Below are 16,472 nucleotides of genomic sequence, written 5' to 3' on the forward strand. Positions count from 1 at the left end.
GATGAAGGGCCTCACCTCCTAAGGCAGGAGCTGAATGTGAAGACAGAGGCCCCATGACCTCCCACCCTAGTCTTTAAGGAACTTCCAAGACATTAGGGGTTGGGGAGGCCAGCCAGAGTTGGGAGGCAGAGACAATCTTGCTGAAGAAGAAAGAAACCCTCAGCCCAGAGAGGATCTCCAAGAGGCAGAAGCACCAGGAGCCAGTAATCCAGTCGCTGTGCCTCCACAGGCTCTCCTGGGGCAGCACCTCCTGTTTATTCAGTTTCCTGAAGGTTCTACAAGCAAGTGCATGTAGTTTGAGGCACTGCCTGCCTGAGCCGTCACCCGGCACTCCCAGTCGGTAGACGATTGGATGTAACTTAGGCTGCCGATAAGCAACTACAGGGAGAGCGTCACCCTTTTTGTAATTCACTTGAGGTGCCATTTAGAAAACATCCTACACACACACCGCACACACACACACCGCACACACACACACACACACACACACACCACACACACACACACCACACACACACCACACACACCTCAAACTTCTGGAAAGGAGAGGCCGAGGCCATTTTTTTTCTAAATATAGAGAAATATTTGGGATGTGGGCGTGAGAGTCACTTTGCTAAGATAAAGCCTCAAGCGCCACGGTGTGCTTCCGCGTCCGTGTCTGTGTCGCAGCCACTTCGTTTGCATCTGTCCATCTCATCCCTCCCTTGTTGATGTCTGTGTCTACAGGGTGTACTCGGTGCTTCAGTGACAATCCCAGGAAGTCAAAGTACCGAAGGATCCCCATCCTCACTGAACTGAGTAAGTTGTGTTTCCAGGACAGAATTCAAGGGAGAAGTCTTTGTATCTGTATTTGATGTCCCAAGGGTGTCTTTAGGATCCACAGTCAAAGGACTGAGGACCAGAATGGGGCCCAGAGACCATTATGTGTTTGACTGGCTGTTATATTGGGCTTTTACCTGTTTGGTGACGTTGACATCCTCCAGCAGAGCCTGTCATATCTGGGTGTCAGGGTGCAGGAGTAGCTCCCGCCTTCTCCCTTCTTCCAGGGGAGGGGACGTGGATTTGAAAACTGCAAGAAAGGCTCTCCCTAAACCAACTTCTCTACCCGTCAGACGTCTTCCTCTCCTGTGGTGCTACCAGAGCAGGCACTAGGGTGAGGCAGGTGAGGCCCCCAGGGTGTAGACTTTAAGGAAAGGCTCACTCTTGGGGTCTTTAAATTTTGTGTCCCTTGTGTCTTCTTAATCCAAGCCCTGAGCGGTGCTCTTCTAAAATGGAAATACTCCATGCAGAAATAACAGGATGAGCTGTTATCTCTCATCAGCACCTTATGGAAAACGCACGTATATGAAACTTTCCTAGACGTGAGGAGCCCTGGCGGCAGCAAGAAGGGCAGGGAAGGCAGGTGCCTGTGTGCATTGTTTGTGATTCACCAGGGTAGACACTGGGATTTAATACTGATTATAGTTGGTGAGCAAAAGGGAAGTTACCGAAGAGGGGGTGGTACCTTTAACACACTTCGGACAACTCAAAGATGATCTCTAAAAGCTGCTCCTGGGCGTGAGATTCGACTCGATTCCACAGTGTAGCAGACATTTTAGTGGGATTTTTATGATTCAGCATGTGTAAGCTGAGGGAGATTTATACCCAGCTAGATGAGCAGGCCTCATAGTCCCAGAAATGAAGCAGGCAGACAGAGAGAGGAGCCAGTAGGTGACACCACCAGATGATTCGGGAGTGGCAGTGCAGCAGGTGGGCAACAGTCTAGCCACCCTGGGTCCCAGAACTGCAGCTCTCCAAATCCATCTTTGAAGATCTCAGATCCCTTGAGATATGTATGTGCACGTAGGAAATGTGGGTTGATACTGGTCATACCTCCTTCATCTTTTATAAAGATGCGTAGTTCTTGGAAGAAAATGATTCCTTAATACCAGCAGTCTATCACTTCCCCCAAATGTACTAAGGAATAATTTTAAGAATTGGAGACTAATGCGGTCTTAGTTAGGAGCGTACTCTGAGTTGTATGTCCAGTAGATTTGCTTGGATCTGTAATATGACGGTCAAGAAGTTTGAAGGGTCTAAGACTTAAGGCTGCTTGCAAACTAACAGGTTCATCTGCCCAGTTTCACGGATGTGGACAGAAGATGAGAGACCACTGGGTCAGAGACGATGAACAGTTTATTACTCACGTCAATAGCAGTAGCCAGAGAATCATCACTTTTGTGCTGGCTTCCCAAGCCCTCGTTCCCACAGGAGGACATGAAAAGGTCCAGGTGATACCTGGACCCACCATGAATTGCTTTCTAAGAGAGGAACCCTGAGCTTCGGGAACCAGCATCTTTTATAATGGGCAGTAAGCATGCCTTCCCTTTGCTCTGGTAGGAGAGATCACTATCTTCCAATGCTATTCTCTATACAAACATTTTTGAAGCAGTAATCTTGGAACAAAGGCAAGCAGCGCCTCTGCTGCCCGCATAGAAATGACCGATTTCACTGACTACAGAGGCTGCCTACAGGGGGTCTGAGTTGCAGCCTGGTGCCAGCATAGGTTTGCTAATGGATAACTTGGCCACTGCTGCACAGGTCTGATTAGGATGATTCTTGAAGCCCTTGCTGCTTAAAGTGTAGTCCATGAATCAGCAACAGGAGCATCTGCGAGCTTGTTGGACGCGCAGACTCTCAGGCCCCACCTTAGACCCAGTGGATCAGAATCTAGATTATTACAAGATCCCCAGTTGATTCACAGGCACGTTAAATTTTGAGAGGCACCGATTAACCCGTTCTGGGCCCAGATAACTCTAAGGACCCAAGTGAATACCACGCCATCTATGACATAGTGTGTGGAGAAAAAGACAATAACGGGGGTGAGCAGATGTTCCTATTTATGTCTCTTGTCCCTGTGCGATTATGTAAAGTGTCCCCTTTTTCTTCCAGAAGTGTCCTGTCTTGAAAGTTAAATTATTAAGGGTGACATTCAGGACACTTGCTTGGAGAAACTGAGCCTGAGGTACAAGGATATCTCCTTGATGATGAAGGTCCCCAAGCGGGCTTCCCATCTCCAGGGGATGAAGATATTAATACCTGGAAAGAAAAAACTATAGACTGCAGTTGAGGCAGGTCCCACTTTGACCCTAAAGTAGGCATCACATCCTTTGAGCGATGGTCCCTCCTTGGCCTGCCTGGTCCGGAAGTCCTGTATCCTTCATCTTGTCTGCCTGCCTTTCCTTTTTGCCTCTTTCACTTGCAGAAAATCCTTCCAACATGCACTTTATTGAACAACTCGGCGGGATGGAAGGAGACCTCTCGGGAATGAGCCTGCACCTCAGCACGTCCTTTGCCACCGGCACTGTCTTTTCCGGCAGCTTCTTGGATTCCCTCCTGGCCACGGTAGGTGCGCTGAAGCCAAGGGGCCCCACAACCAAGCCCCTGCCGCGGGGAGAGTGCGTGGCTCAGGACTCGGGCGGATGGTGCTAACTAACGCCTCGCAATTCTGCGTGCTTGTTGATTTTCCAGAAAAGCTCGTCCACGCACATAATTTCACCTTTGCTCATGACTACCTGGCAAGGGAAGCCAAATGCTCACATTTTTAAAATTAAAAACGTGAAGCCCTTAGAGCCAGAACACTCAATACGGGAGGAATGAGCACATCCACAGAACCCACCCTTCAGCTTCAAGTGCCTCTTGGCTGACCAGGCTCTTTGGCATCAGAGCTTGGGCAGTGATCCTGCTTTCTCTTCTCTCTAAAATATCCCCAAGCTATACAGAAATTGTCCATGAAAGGATACGGGGTTCAAGGAAAGGGCTTTGTTTCTTTGGCCTTTGGTGGTGTGAGTTTTATTCAGAGCTGAGTCCAGTCTCCCTCCATGTTGCCCCTCTTGTGAGATGCATTTTTTTTTTTTTTTTTTTGCGGTACGTGGGCCTCTCACCATTGTGGCCTCTCCCGTTGCAGAGCACAGGCTCTGGACGTGCAGGCTCAGCGGCCATGGCTCACATGCCCAGCCGCTCCGCGGCATGTGGGATCTTCCCAGACTGGGGCACGAACCTGCGTCCCCTGCATCGGCAGGCGGACTCTCAACCACTGCGCCACCAGGGAAGCCCCTGGGATGCATTTTTGACTGCACGGTCATTCTTTCCCTGAGCAGTTCCCTTGCATGGATTGCAGGATTTCCATGAGTAGAATTTATTCATTGCACAATGCCTGTTGAACACCTTGTAGGGTGCTGTCCTAGGTGCTGAGGACACAGCAGTGATGAAACAGACCAGTCTCTGCCCATGTGGAGCTCATGCCCATGGAGGAGGTTGATACACACATGATAAGTATTATGTCAGATAGATAGAAGGGCCACGGTGATGTGAGATAGGACGTGTAGGGTTTGCGGAAGGAGTTGAAAGTTCAATAAGGCAGCCTAGGAAGGCAGCCGTGAGGAGGCGGTATGTGAGTCAAGTCCTGGGAACAGGAGAGCACGTGCCTTTCTGATCTTTGGGGAAGAAACATTCCAGGCAGAGGGAAGGTCAGGTGGGAGCATTCCCAGGGTGTTCAAGCAATTTAACTAAACCTTAGGAAATCTGTGCGTAGCCATTTGTGAATGGCTGCAAGAACTCCTGCAGGGGAAATGCTTGTAACCCACTCCCTCACAGATGCCTCCTACCCAGATGTTCCAAGAGAAGGGCTGCAAAGAGGCTGAACATCTGTGCACAGATGCTGACACAGCACAAGGCTCTGAGCACAGTTTGCTAGATTGGCTGCCCTCTGGAATTCCGCACAGAAGAGGCATCGTTCCTGAATCGTATAAGTGCCTCAGAAGCGCAGTTTGCATTTTAGGGGAGCGTGGTCAGGGCACGTGCCTCGCCCTTATGGCATCAGTGGATTATGTTGCCCGGCTCGGCTCTGTCTCCCTAAGCCTTTCGGGGGAGGCTCCTCATAAACGCCTCTGAGCTCTCAGAGAGGTCATACCGTGTCCGTGATCGTTTAACATTAAACAGGCTGGCAGACTACGAATTTCCTAAATTAAGCGGGATTCAGCCTTGACTGAGCCAGACAGAGAGTCAGCGAGGGAAGTCGAGTCAGGTCACTTTCCCAGGAAGGTAGCTCCGTCAGGGAAAGGATTTTAAAACCCTGCCTGTCGTGAATACTTCAGTTACTCTGCCCATATTTAGGGACTGGAGCGTCAGGCAAGGAGGTGACCTGGTGAACTGGATCTGTCTGCAGGACACATTTTAGAAGGGTTTAAGGCCCCCGTTCCCTTCAGAGATCCCTAGACAGCAGGCAGCATTGTGACTTAAACTCCAGCCTCGGTTAAACTCCACTGGCCCACACAGGTAGGAGCAAAGTCACAGACTCTGTTTCGACTTAGTGGGAGGAGCAGGCTGGGCCGTGAGGACCGAGAGAGTGTCCAGCAATATGCACGTCCCATGAGCCAGCACGGGGAGCACGAACTTGGTGATGAGTCTTCTCAACACTCACCTCTTTGAGGAGCGCCCCTTCCTCCCAGGCTGCCTTCAGCCGTTGTGTCTCATTCTGCTGGAACATGAAATTAGCTGTGTAACAATTCAGGAGTCTATTCTGAGGCCCCATGGTGAAGTCTGTGGGAGAGAGAGAAAGCCACATATGGTGGCCTGGGATGGGGGACAGTCACATGAGGTCACAAGCCGCATTGGGCCCTCAGCCTGCCCTTGGGGACTCCTGGGAAGTGCCTGGCTTTGGACTGGCACTTGGTCGTCTGACGAGGCCGTGAGGACGGCAGTGGAGCTTCAGGGTACGAGGCATCCTGTATGTCAAGGGGGCTGAACTTCTTAATCTCTACCTAGTGGCTCCTGCCCCAGCTCTCAAATCCTTGATGACGAATGGCTCAGCAAAACGAACACACTTTAACACTGTTTGGAGCTCCAACTGCAAATCTCTGGCCCTGAGGAGCTGAATTAGACCCTTGAAAATGCTCAGGGGATGCTGCCCACTTGTTTCCCTCCCCCGGACCTGGTACTACTGGCTCCACTTGGCTTCTAAGGACGGGGGTGACTTTCTGTCATATCAGCCACACAGAAAGAAAGAGCCCAAGGGTCAGGGCTGAGCCTCCAGTTTCGTTGTGTCTGCTCATCCGAGGACAGTTTGGTCTTGGCTGGCCTCCTGACCTTCCACCTGCTCACTGGCGGTGAGAGCAGTAGCCTCTGCGAAGAAGAGAACATTTATATCCTCTTGCACTGAAACCATCTGGGGCCACTGTCGTGGCCCTACAGTGTGTGTCCAGCCACTTCATTCTCCATACGTATTGGAGCGTGTCCTGTGCAGGCTTGCGGGAGGAGGGCCAAGGTCCCAATCTCCCCATAAAGTTAGGGTGGCAGTCACGGGCCCTGGGTCATCACTCCCTCCATCACATGCCCACGGCAGACACCACTGACACTCACGGGTCTCTTCCTCCGCATCACACCTGCGAGTCTTTACCAGCACAGACCTTGAGGCGGCATCTTCCAACGGTTTCATTGTTGAGATAATAATCAGAGCAATATCTGGGGTAAGAACAATGGTAACATCATCTCTCAGGCACTTACTTAAGGTCTTTGCTGAATGCGTTACCTGCAGTTTAATTCTCCCGTCAACGTAACCAAGAGGATACAGTTGCTAGCCTTGTTTTCCAGATCAAGACTCTGAAGCCTAGAGGGGTGACTAATGTGCCAAAGGTCACAGCACTTACAGATGACAAGTTGGTTTTCAGACCCAAATTCCTAAGGTTCCAGAGACAGACCAAATCCATTACGACCAATTCCACTGCCTCTCCAGAAGGCTCTTTCTGTGATTACGAGTGTCCTTTCAATACACTGAGGTTGAAGTTCTACTTGAAGGAATCCGCCTCCCGGGGTGCTCCAGAGTCCCTGAGGGATGAGCAGGGAGGAGAAGACCAGGGTGCACCCACCCTCCCCAGTGCCCACCCACCCCTTCCCCCCAGTCAGAACTACTCTACTCTCATCTGGGTCTCATACGAGGCTCCTGCATGAGACTTGATTCAAAGAAGGACTTCTGTTGTCGAGAAGACTAAAAACCACTGCCTAAAAGTTAGAGAATCTGACCAACAGAGAGGCATAAAGTAAGAGAGCCAGATTCCTGTTCTCTGTCTTCCGAGTCAAGTCTCCAGCTCCTGGTTGGGAGTCTTGTCCGGGAGACAGGAGTCAGCCATTCCACCCCATTTTGCACATGCATTTTGTCCCATAATTTCCCTCCCCAAGAAGCATCTTCCAGATTCAGCTCTTCCCACCTGCCGTCCAGCTGGATCCTCCAAGAGGTCTGTTTCCCATGGCTGCACAGTCAGAGGTTATGCTTAGAATCAAAATGTGTGTTTCCCTGGTGGCCATCCTCTGCAGAAGGGAAAGGCTGCGGACTGGTGCGTTCCGAACAGGCTCCCTCAGGATAAAGGGGGCTGACACCTCAGCAGCTTCTGGAACAGGATGAGGTCACCTCCTTGACTCGCGTCTCAGTGAACTCTGTTTCGATCTAATATTGCGGGGCCCTCTCTTCCTTCTCACCTGTCCCTGGAAAACTGCGCTGTGCTTCCAGGTGGCCCGTAAGAAACCCAAGGAGAATGAACTCACAGGTCCCGAGGAGAGAACAAAGCCTGAAAAATGTGGCGTGAACTTGTCACCGCCTGAAAGTACTGAAGTTCTGTTTTAGATTGTCATGTAGTTTTCCCCTTCTATCCCCTGATATCCCTGTGATTTTTTTTTTCCAAGATAAAAATAATGGATTTTCCCTCCAAATCTTCTGATTCAGCCAACACTACGGCTGCAAGTACCCCCTGGAATACTACTGTAAACTCCTGGCCCAGGTGGAGAAACGTGCCCCTAAGGTGTAATTGGGATTCACTTTTAACCCTCAGCTCAATGCTATGAAAAAATATGGAGGGCTCCCCTGGTGGCGCAGCGGTTGAGAGTCCGCCTGCCGATGCAGGGGACGCGGGTGCGTGCCCCGGTCCGGGAAGATCCCACATGCCGGGGAGCGGCTGGGCCCGTGAGCCATGGCCACTGAGCCTGCACGTCCGGAGCCTGTGCTCCGCAACGGGAGAGGCCACAGCAGTGAGAGGCCCGTGTACCGCAAAAAAAAATTAAAATTAAACAAAAATATGGAGGCGCACTCAGACCCCTCCATATGGGAGCAGGATTCCCATATGGCTTTATAACAATAGGATTTCAAACCTGGACATGAAGTAGGAAGCATTTCCCTTTACTTATAAGGGAGGTAAGGAAAATAACAAAAGTTACCTGGCTTGAGATCTCAAGTTCACTCAGCTGGTTAGTGGCAGTTTTCCTACCATATAGCCTCATTCTCAACTTAGAAGTATTTCTCAGAAAATGTGGGCCTTAAGACCTTTTGAGATTCTCAGAATTAAAAGTAGTGAGTGGCCAGGATGTTAGTATCTATGTTATTAAGGGGTAATAGGAGAGAAACCTCAAACCTCACTGTAGCTGAAAGTTAAAACACTTTGGGCTGCAACATTTTCAAGCGTCAGAAGTTCAAATTCTGATTGAACTGATGACATTAGATATTAGAGATATTAGATATTAGATAATATAAATCTGAGTATATTAGAAACACTATTCAAGTTTAGAAGTCCTAAAATGTTTCATGCACATTTCAACTTTCATATTTTCTTGAGAAAGAAAAAAAGAATGAAAACCAAAAAAAAGGAAAGAAAGGAGAGAGGAAGGGAGGAAGGGAGGAAAGAAAAAAGAGACCCATAATGGCAGTGCCATGGAACCCCGAATAATAAGAATGTAAGATGGGCTCAGAATAAGGGTGACATGTAAATCCCATAATTTTCCCCAATATAGAATTGCAAGCCTTTTGATGTCAAAACTGAAGAAATGATAGGGTCAAAAGCTAGGCCTCTCTCTGTTAAATATGTAAAGTACATGTTTCCCTAGAGGCATCGACACCAGGATAACCCTAGAAATTACACCTTTTTTTTTTTTTAATCAGTGGAGAAATATTCTAACAGCATTATGTTTGATCATTCTACATTACGGCCACTTGTTCTTAAACGGATTGTGGTCCAATCTGGATTTACATCCTCCACTCCCTCCTGGATTTCAGGGGGCCAGATCCATGAGACCCTTCTGGGTAGAGGATGCAACAGGGAGGGAATATACGGAGGTGACTGTCAGTCAGGAGGTTCGTTCTTTCAGTCTGGCCATTAGGATGGAGAAGGTGTTTGAAGTCATCTTTAATCTGAAAAATATTGTAAAAGTCCTTTTCTTTTTATTTTCTCTTAATTTACATAGATTATATTATTTCCTAGGTCGCCTTCTCCAGTGGGCTCTACATTTTGCTAACAGTATTGGTTTATTTGTTAAAATTCAACCGCCAATTGCACTCAATATTCTGGCAGCTGTTTTTGCACTCAGTTTTTAAAAATCATTTGTAATAATTGTTTGCAGCAGCCTTTGCATTGAACATTCTTGCACCTGCCTGGTCCAATGTGCTCTTGAAGACGTGAATGTTAAGTAGACAAAGTCTGTCTGAAAGAACACATCATTTAAGGCCTGTTGCTCAGAGTGTAATTTGAGGACCACCAGTGTCAAAACTACCAGAGGTGCCCTTTAAATTCTGATTCGCACTCCCGTACATAAATTCTGATCCAGTAGATCTGGGATCCCAGAAATCGGGTCTCATGAATATCACTCCAGGTGATCCAGGTACGTGAACACCAGTGTCGAAGACAGCACAATTCAGTGGTGTGTGCTGTATATCTCATTGAATCCTGCAAAAAGTGCTCAAAGGTGGGTATTATCATGTCATCTTTAAAATCATAAAACTATGACTGAGAAAGAATACAAGAATTGTCCAAAGGTGTTTCGGTCCGCTAGGATGTGCCAGTCCAAGATTCAAACTCAGGTGTGTTCCGTACAAACAACTAGCTCTAAAATGCAGAAGAATAAAATAGAGTAAAGCCAGTGGCCATGGGATCACAAAGAAAGGAACATTTCATTCTGATGAGGAGGCCAGTATAGGGTCTGCCAAGAGGAAAGATGAACCAGATGTTCTAAAGCAAAGGCATGAAGGAGTAAAAGTGTCACTTGAGCGACTGCAGATTGACTATAGTGTGCACCGGAGAGAACCATGGCTCATGGAGATGAGCTCAGAGAGGGAGCTGGTGTCAGATCTTGAGGGCTTTGAAGACCGTGGAAACGAGTCTGAGCTTGGTTTTACTGCAGGTTCAAGGGATGGGTGGCGGGATCTGATTTGCGTTCCTGGACAATCTCTCTGGAAGCATTTTGAGCAATGGATTGTAAATGAGAAAAAGACTAGTAAAGAGGTGTGTCTGATAACCCAGACTTCAGAAGACAAGTCCCTGAATTGGGGCATGGAGAAGGTGAATGGTAAGATTTCTCAGTAACGATGGAAGTCATTCCTGTTATTTATAATGAAAACAAAATGACTGATTTTTACGTAGGTGCTATATAACCATGTCAATTCTCATTTCTACTGGAATAAAAGTTCGATTTAGATAAGACCAAGGGTAGGAAATTTAGGACATTATATAGATAACACTGGATTTAAGAAAACCTCATGGGCAATTATTACAATGCTATTTCCATGTATGTCACTGCCTAGTCAACACTGAGTGTGTTGGAATCCTTTGGGAAAAGAGTCTAAGAAAGTGGCTTGGCGTATTCAGACTCAAGCTACTTTCAAACTAAGTTGACCCACACGTCAGTCGCCAATCTCTGGCTTCATTTTGATGCCAAACATTCTGAAATCCCATTCATTTTATGCTCCACACCTGCTGTTTTCGAAGTACACCATGGGAGATGGACACTGTGGGAGATTAAGTTAATACCTGTCCTCACATAGGTCAGAGTCAAAAGGAATGTAAGTGGATTCACATCCGGAAGAGTCAAGTGTCGACGCCGATAGTAAAGTCAGTCCCCTAAGGAAAATCCCTAGAAGTGTCGTTACATGTTGTAAATACGTGTTGGTGCTTGTTAGGGCGTCTGTGGCCTGATACACGCCTCTGGGCATTTTTGGAAGCGGGGACACCCTTGGGGTCAGTGTCATTACCCGTCTTCTCCTACTATTACAGTGTAAGTCCTCCCCAAAAGAGCAGGAACGGGGTCAGTGCTCTTTTCTCTGCACTTTGCCTAACCCAGTGCCCTACCCAAACTGCCGGCTTTGGGATGATTTTAATGATAATGAGAGACACTGCTTTGTGCCATCAGATCCATTTCAAACAACGATGCCCAGTAAATCGCCGCGTGTCTCCACCTCCACCTTCTGACTTGGCACATGCCTCGTCCTTGCTTTCCAGGCGTTCTACAATTACCATGTTCTGGAATTACTTCAGATGCTGGTGACAGGAGGGATAAGTTCTCAGCTGGAACAACATTTGGATAAGGAAAAGTTCTGTGGGCCGAATGACAGTTACTCTACCGTTTCACCTGGAAGAATGCGGTGTAAGCTGGGGCTTCTGTCCTTAAACCAAACCATTTTGTCAGACATTCAAGTGAGTCAACTCTTCTCGTAGTAGAGCGTCTTAACCTCCCTGAGTTTTGGAAATTGATCCAACCTGTTTGGGTTCCTAGATCACCTAGAGCATATAAATAATAATAATAATGACAAATTAATGTAATTTATATTCATAGTGTATTTACAATTTACAGTGCATTTTCACGTGATAACTGTTTTTTGCAACAATTCTGAGAGATCAAGCCATTGTTAGTATCCCCATCCTCCAGGTAAAAAAGTGCACAGGAAGCATCAGAGAGGTCCCATAACTTTGTCCCTTGACAAGGATTTTAATAATAAGTGTAATGTTAATATTCACTGAGCATTTGACCTGGGCCTGTCTGCTTTGTTTGTTTGTTTGTTTTTCACTTTATCTCTCCAAAGGTTTACATGGTAGGCATCGTTATTAATTCCATTGAACAGATTAAGAAGCTGAGGTGCAGAGAAACAAATACTTACCTGAGACCGTATTGCCTACCAGTGACCAAGCAGGGTCCCTCTAAGGCAGTCTGACCCAGGGCCTGTCCACTCTCCCTACGCTTGGACTACTAAAGAAATCTGATCCAGACTTCCCTGGCAGTCCAGTGAATAGGACTCCACGTTTCCAAGGCAGGGGGCACAATTTCGATCCCTGGCCGGGAAACTAAGATCCCGCATGCTGCGGGGCATGGCCAAAAAAAAAAAGAAAGAAATCTGATCATGTCACCTGAAATCAGGCAGAAGGATTCCACGTTTGGGCCTAAGAATCTGTCTGGGCTAGCCAGTGAAAAATGCTTGAGTTTTCTTAGTCCTCTGAGCTAACAAACAGTAGATTATAGCAAGGAAGAAAATAATTCTGGCAAATCCCGATGAGGCATCTGGGCATTTGGGGCTCAGTGTCGAGTCCAGGCTGCAGTGAGGAATCTACTGGTCGGCCTGCCTTTTGGTTTAGTTTTGAGTAACATGGCATTCGATTCCCCGGTGTCACCGTCAGGGGCAGGCCTTTAGAGGGGCCTGAGCAGAGCCCCTTCTTCACAGCCCTCTTCCTGCCTCTGTGTCTGCTGTGTCTCGGCAGGTACTGCCAATAAGGGCGAACCCCACGCTCTGTGCTTCTGAATTCCAGGTGCAAACAACATTCCAAAGCTCCCTCCATGGTCCGGTCCTTCGAATTTCTGTGGTCCTGGGTTCCTCATCTCAAGCTGACTTGTGAGTGATTCTAAGCCCGGGACAGCTGCCACTGGCCACTTCCTGTGGGAACCAGAGGTGGCAGCGGACTGGCCAGCCCTTTCTTCTCCATTTATGTCTGGCCCTCTGTTCTTTACCCTGAGAAATCACAGAACTAAACAGACTGTTCTCTTTCGACTTCCCTGAACGCACTGGCTGCTGCTTTGAAGCCTGCAGCTACTCAAGGTGCCTTGTTGGCAGTCGCTTGAGAGCAAGGTCAAGAGGAGGATGAGAAGGCCGCTCTCTCATTGTGTGCCTTAAAAACTGTATTTTCCGGGCTTCCCCGGTGGCGCAGCGGTTGAGAGTCCGCCTGCTGATGCAGGGGACACGGGTTCGTGCCCCGGTCCGGGAAGATCCCACATGCCGCAGAGCGGCTGGGCCCGTGAGCCATGGCCGCTGAGCCTGCGCGTCCGGAGCCTGTGCTCCGCAACGGGAGAGGCCACAGCGGTGAGAGGCCCGCGTACTGCAAGAAAAAAAAAAAACCCTGTATTTTCCAACCTGGTGCTCACTGTGACTTCTTGATCGTTACCAAACCAGCAGTAGTAATAAAAACGAGCATAGCCCCTTGCCACACCACACCCAGACAGGCTCCTGAAAGACCAGAGTCATAAAAACAGCTGCCGGTATTAGATGCTCAAAACTCACGGTCAGCCTGATTTCCAGCCCACTTGCTGCCGCCACCAGAGAGGTATTAGGAGGGAGCTCTTGGGTCTTCCAGACTCCACTGGGAGAAAAGGCAAGTGACACTCCAGTAAGTGCTTGTTACAGCTTGATTCGAGTGCCGCCATACGTAAGTGTTTCTCTCTTCTCTCCCCAGCCAAGAAGGACCTTTGGGCAGATATTCTGCGGCTCGTTAGATAACCTTGGAGTCCTGTGCCTCGGCTTGTACCGCATGATAGATGAGGAAGAGCGCAACCCAGAGCACAAAAGGGGAGTGTATGCTGGTGTAGAAGGCGCCGGCCACGCCCAAGCACGAGGGCCAAAGCGACGTCATTCTGTGTGAAAGAGACGGCCAGAGCTTAGGGCCCCCAGATGCAACAGAGGGTGCTGGGGAAGTAGGTAACAGTGTAGGATCAGTATAAATAATATGAATGCACCCTGGTGATTGGGTCCAGGTAGTACTGGCCACGTAAGGAGAAGGGTTTCTCTGTCCCCCGTGAAATCTGAAATGCAGACCCAGATTTTCAGTCAGGGTTCTTTTGTAACTTACCCCTCATCGACGCCTGTGCGACTTTTTAAAGCCGAAAAGCCACTGTCCACACTGGAAAGAGTTACTTGTTCGCTGCCGGACTCGCTGGGTAAATATTTACTGAGTGCCTTTTTTCTAGCCACTGTGCCTTGTCCATGTAAGATACGGGAGTGATGTGTAGAGATTTCAGTTTAAAGAAGATCATTCTGACAGTAGTGGGGAAGAGAAAGAAAATGTGTGTGGAGGGGAGAGGAGAAAAGAAAGGGTACTGGGTACCAGCTCCAGACAGCACAGTAATGTAGGACCAGACTAAGAGTCTCGTGGTGGGAACGGGCAGTACTCAGTAGAGAAGGAGAAATTAAAAATAATAGAGTGGAAATGGATCGATGAACCTGTTTCAGGAGGAAGAGGAAGGAAGTCAAATCACTGAAAGCGGAGTAGTCATGAACACGAAGAAAGACAGCTTCTCCGCTCGCAGGAGAAAGGGAGGAAAAGAAAGGAGGCCAAGGCAGATCTGGCTGTGGATGAGGGCTGTGCTTAGGGAATGTTTACGTAACACTAGGATTTCTCGGTGACGAGCAGGCATAGCCCTGGCTGAGAGAAAAGAGAGGGAAAGTCTCTAGGGAGTTGAGAAAGACGTAAAAGTTACATCAGTCACTGAGGGGACTGGAAAAAGGAGTTTACTGTGCATCTGTAGAAGCAACAGTGCAAAGGGAAAGGACAGGGGATGGAAATAGCCTGAGGAGCGGATGTACCCAAGAGTAAGGAAATGAGAGAGAAAGAACGAGGGGAAGTTGTGGTCAGAGAGTGATTTATTGAAGGGTGAGGTTTTAGAGGCAGGATGTGTCAGGAAGTTACAACAGCAGTATGCGGTCAGGAGAGTGGTTGGGAGATAAAGATCACTGGGTAGTGGAAATCAAAGAAATTGGTCTGCGTGTTGGAGTCGTAAATCACGGAGACACTGCAGGCACATAAGGTGACGGTGGCACTAGAGTTTGGAAGAAAAAGTGTCCCATGTGCCAAAGGCCTAAATAAACATGGAGGTGTGTGGATAACACCGAGGTGACTCAAGAGGAGGGTGGTAAGGCTGTAGAGCATGGACCACAACGATGGGGGGAGCAGGGATGCTCTGGAAACAGCACTCGGAAGCCTGAATGATGCTGACCCCCCATCCCCATCTCTGTCTGCCTGTGACTGACCCCCAACACCTCTGGAAAACCTGTGGACCGTGGTAATTGGGAGAAGGTGTAGCCCATACTTGGGCGGACCTCAGGGAAGGGAATGATATTCCTGTTTGAAAGAGAGTATGTGGTTACAGCAGATCTTGTTTAGAATATCACAGAGGTTACAGGGGACTCAGTGGGCGAGAGGGAAGTGGGAAGATTATTCAGTGAAAGATCAGTGGTGACTTGTGATGGGTGCTTAGGGAGGAAGAGGTGATTATTCGGGGCAACACTGGAAATCATGCAGGGTTCTGCTGCCTCAGCGTTCTGACAGGAACACTGGCGTCTTCATGAATCTGCCTCATGTTCTCTGAGGATTTGCCGTGTGCCTGATTTCCTGCCAAGACATCCTGCTTCTCTGCAGAGTCTGTCCACGCAGGTCCAGGCTATGGGTGATCTTTGAAACTCATTGACTCACTGTTTGCTTACCCGTCAAGGTTTCAAATAAACCTTCGGTTACTTTTCTTTTTCCTCCACTGGGCAACCTACATTCTGTGTGAAAGTTGGCGGCAGAAACATGCAAATAGGCCTAACCCAGGATGGAAATGTCTGGCATGCGCGTCATCTTCCAGTTTTGATAAAGCTTGGCTAAGTGCTCAGAGCTGTGCCAACCGAATTCATTAGGGTCGCGGATATTAAAAGCAGAGAAACATGTAGTTGGAAAAGCCATTAGAAATCAATTAGCCCAAACCATAGTCCCATCCATCTCCCATTAAAATGATGAGAAAAGCAAGGCCCAGAAGGGAGGTGGCATGCCTAGGGTCAGAGGTGGTTGGTTTCAGAGGCAGGTGTGAGAACCAGTCTCCCAGCTACTAGCCTTGGACCTCTCCTGTTGCGCTGTGCCAGAGAGTTGTTTTTTGTTTGTTTGTTTTTTACTATTAATCAGAAACTAAATAAAGCAAAGCAAAACAAAAACGTCTCCTCTTTGGGCCCAGCAAAGTGACTTTCTTGTTTTGGCCACTGCCTGCAGCCACACCGTCCCAGCTGCAGGGGCTCAGAATTCACCTTTGGCTCTTCTTACAGGTTTGTGATCACCCGGCCAGAAAACGAGTTTATGCTGCTGCCCTCGGATCTTGTGTTTTGCGCCATCCCCTTCAGCACCTCCTGTTACAAAAAGGATATTTCACCTCCAAGTCCGTGTGAAATTATAAATATGGTGCCACTGACAGAAGAGACGCTTACAGACGTAAATTGTCCTCCTTCAGTTGACCAGGTCAGCGAGACTGCAGCCCAGCCACCCAGTACATCCGTCAGTTCGCTGGAGCCAAAACCAGTCCCCGTTGGTGATCCTGAGCAAGCAGTGTTGACTCCAAGTGGTAAGCTCTCATCCCAGACACACCCAGGTGAAACCAGGAAAGAAAATGGAAAG

At 48.4% G+C, this 16,472-nt stretch overlaps 1 protein-coding gene across 2 annotated transcripts in view; it reads left to right on the top strand.

Annotated features, from left to right (window-relative positions):
- Positions 1-16,198, top strand: part of KCNU1 (potassium calcium-activated channel subfamily U member 1) — a 179,655-nt gene extending 163,457 nt beyond the window's left edge. For both annotated transcript variants that reach the window (XM_060291451.1, XM_060291452.1), the window contains 4 exons: positions 727-798; positions 3,245-3,384; positions 11,292-11,486; positions 13,509-16,198. In XM_060291451.1, the coding sequence (XP_060147434.1) occupies positions 727-798; positions 3,245-3,384; positions 11,292-11,486; positions 13,509-13,694 (593 nt within the window). In that variant the 3' untranslated portion in view covers positions 13,695-16,198. The remainder of the gene's footprint in view (positions 1-726; positions 799-3,244; positions 3,385-11,291; positions 11,487-13,508) is intronic.
- Positions 16,199-16,472: the final 274 nt, after the last annotated feature.

Source organism: Globicephala melas, chromosome 21, assembly GCF_963455315.2.
Source record: "Globicephala melas chromosome 21, mGloMel1.2, whole genome shotgun sequence".
NCBI lineage: Eukaryota > Metazoa > Chordata > Mammalia > Artiodactyla > Delphinidae > Globicephala > Globicephala melas.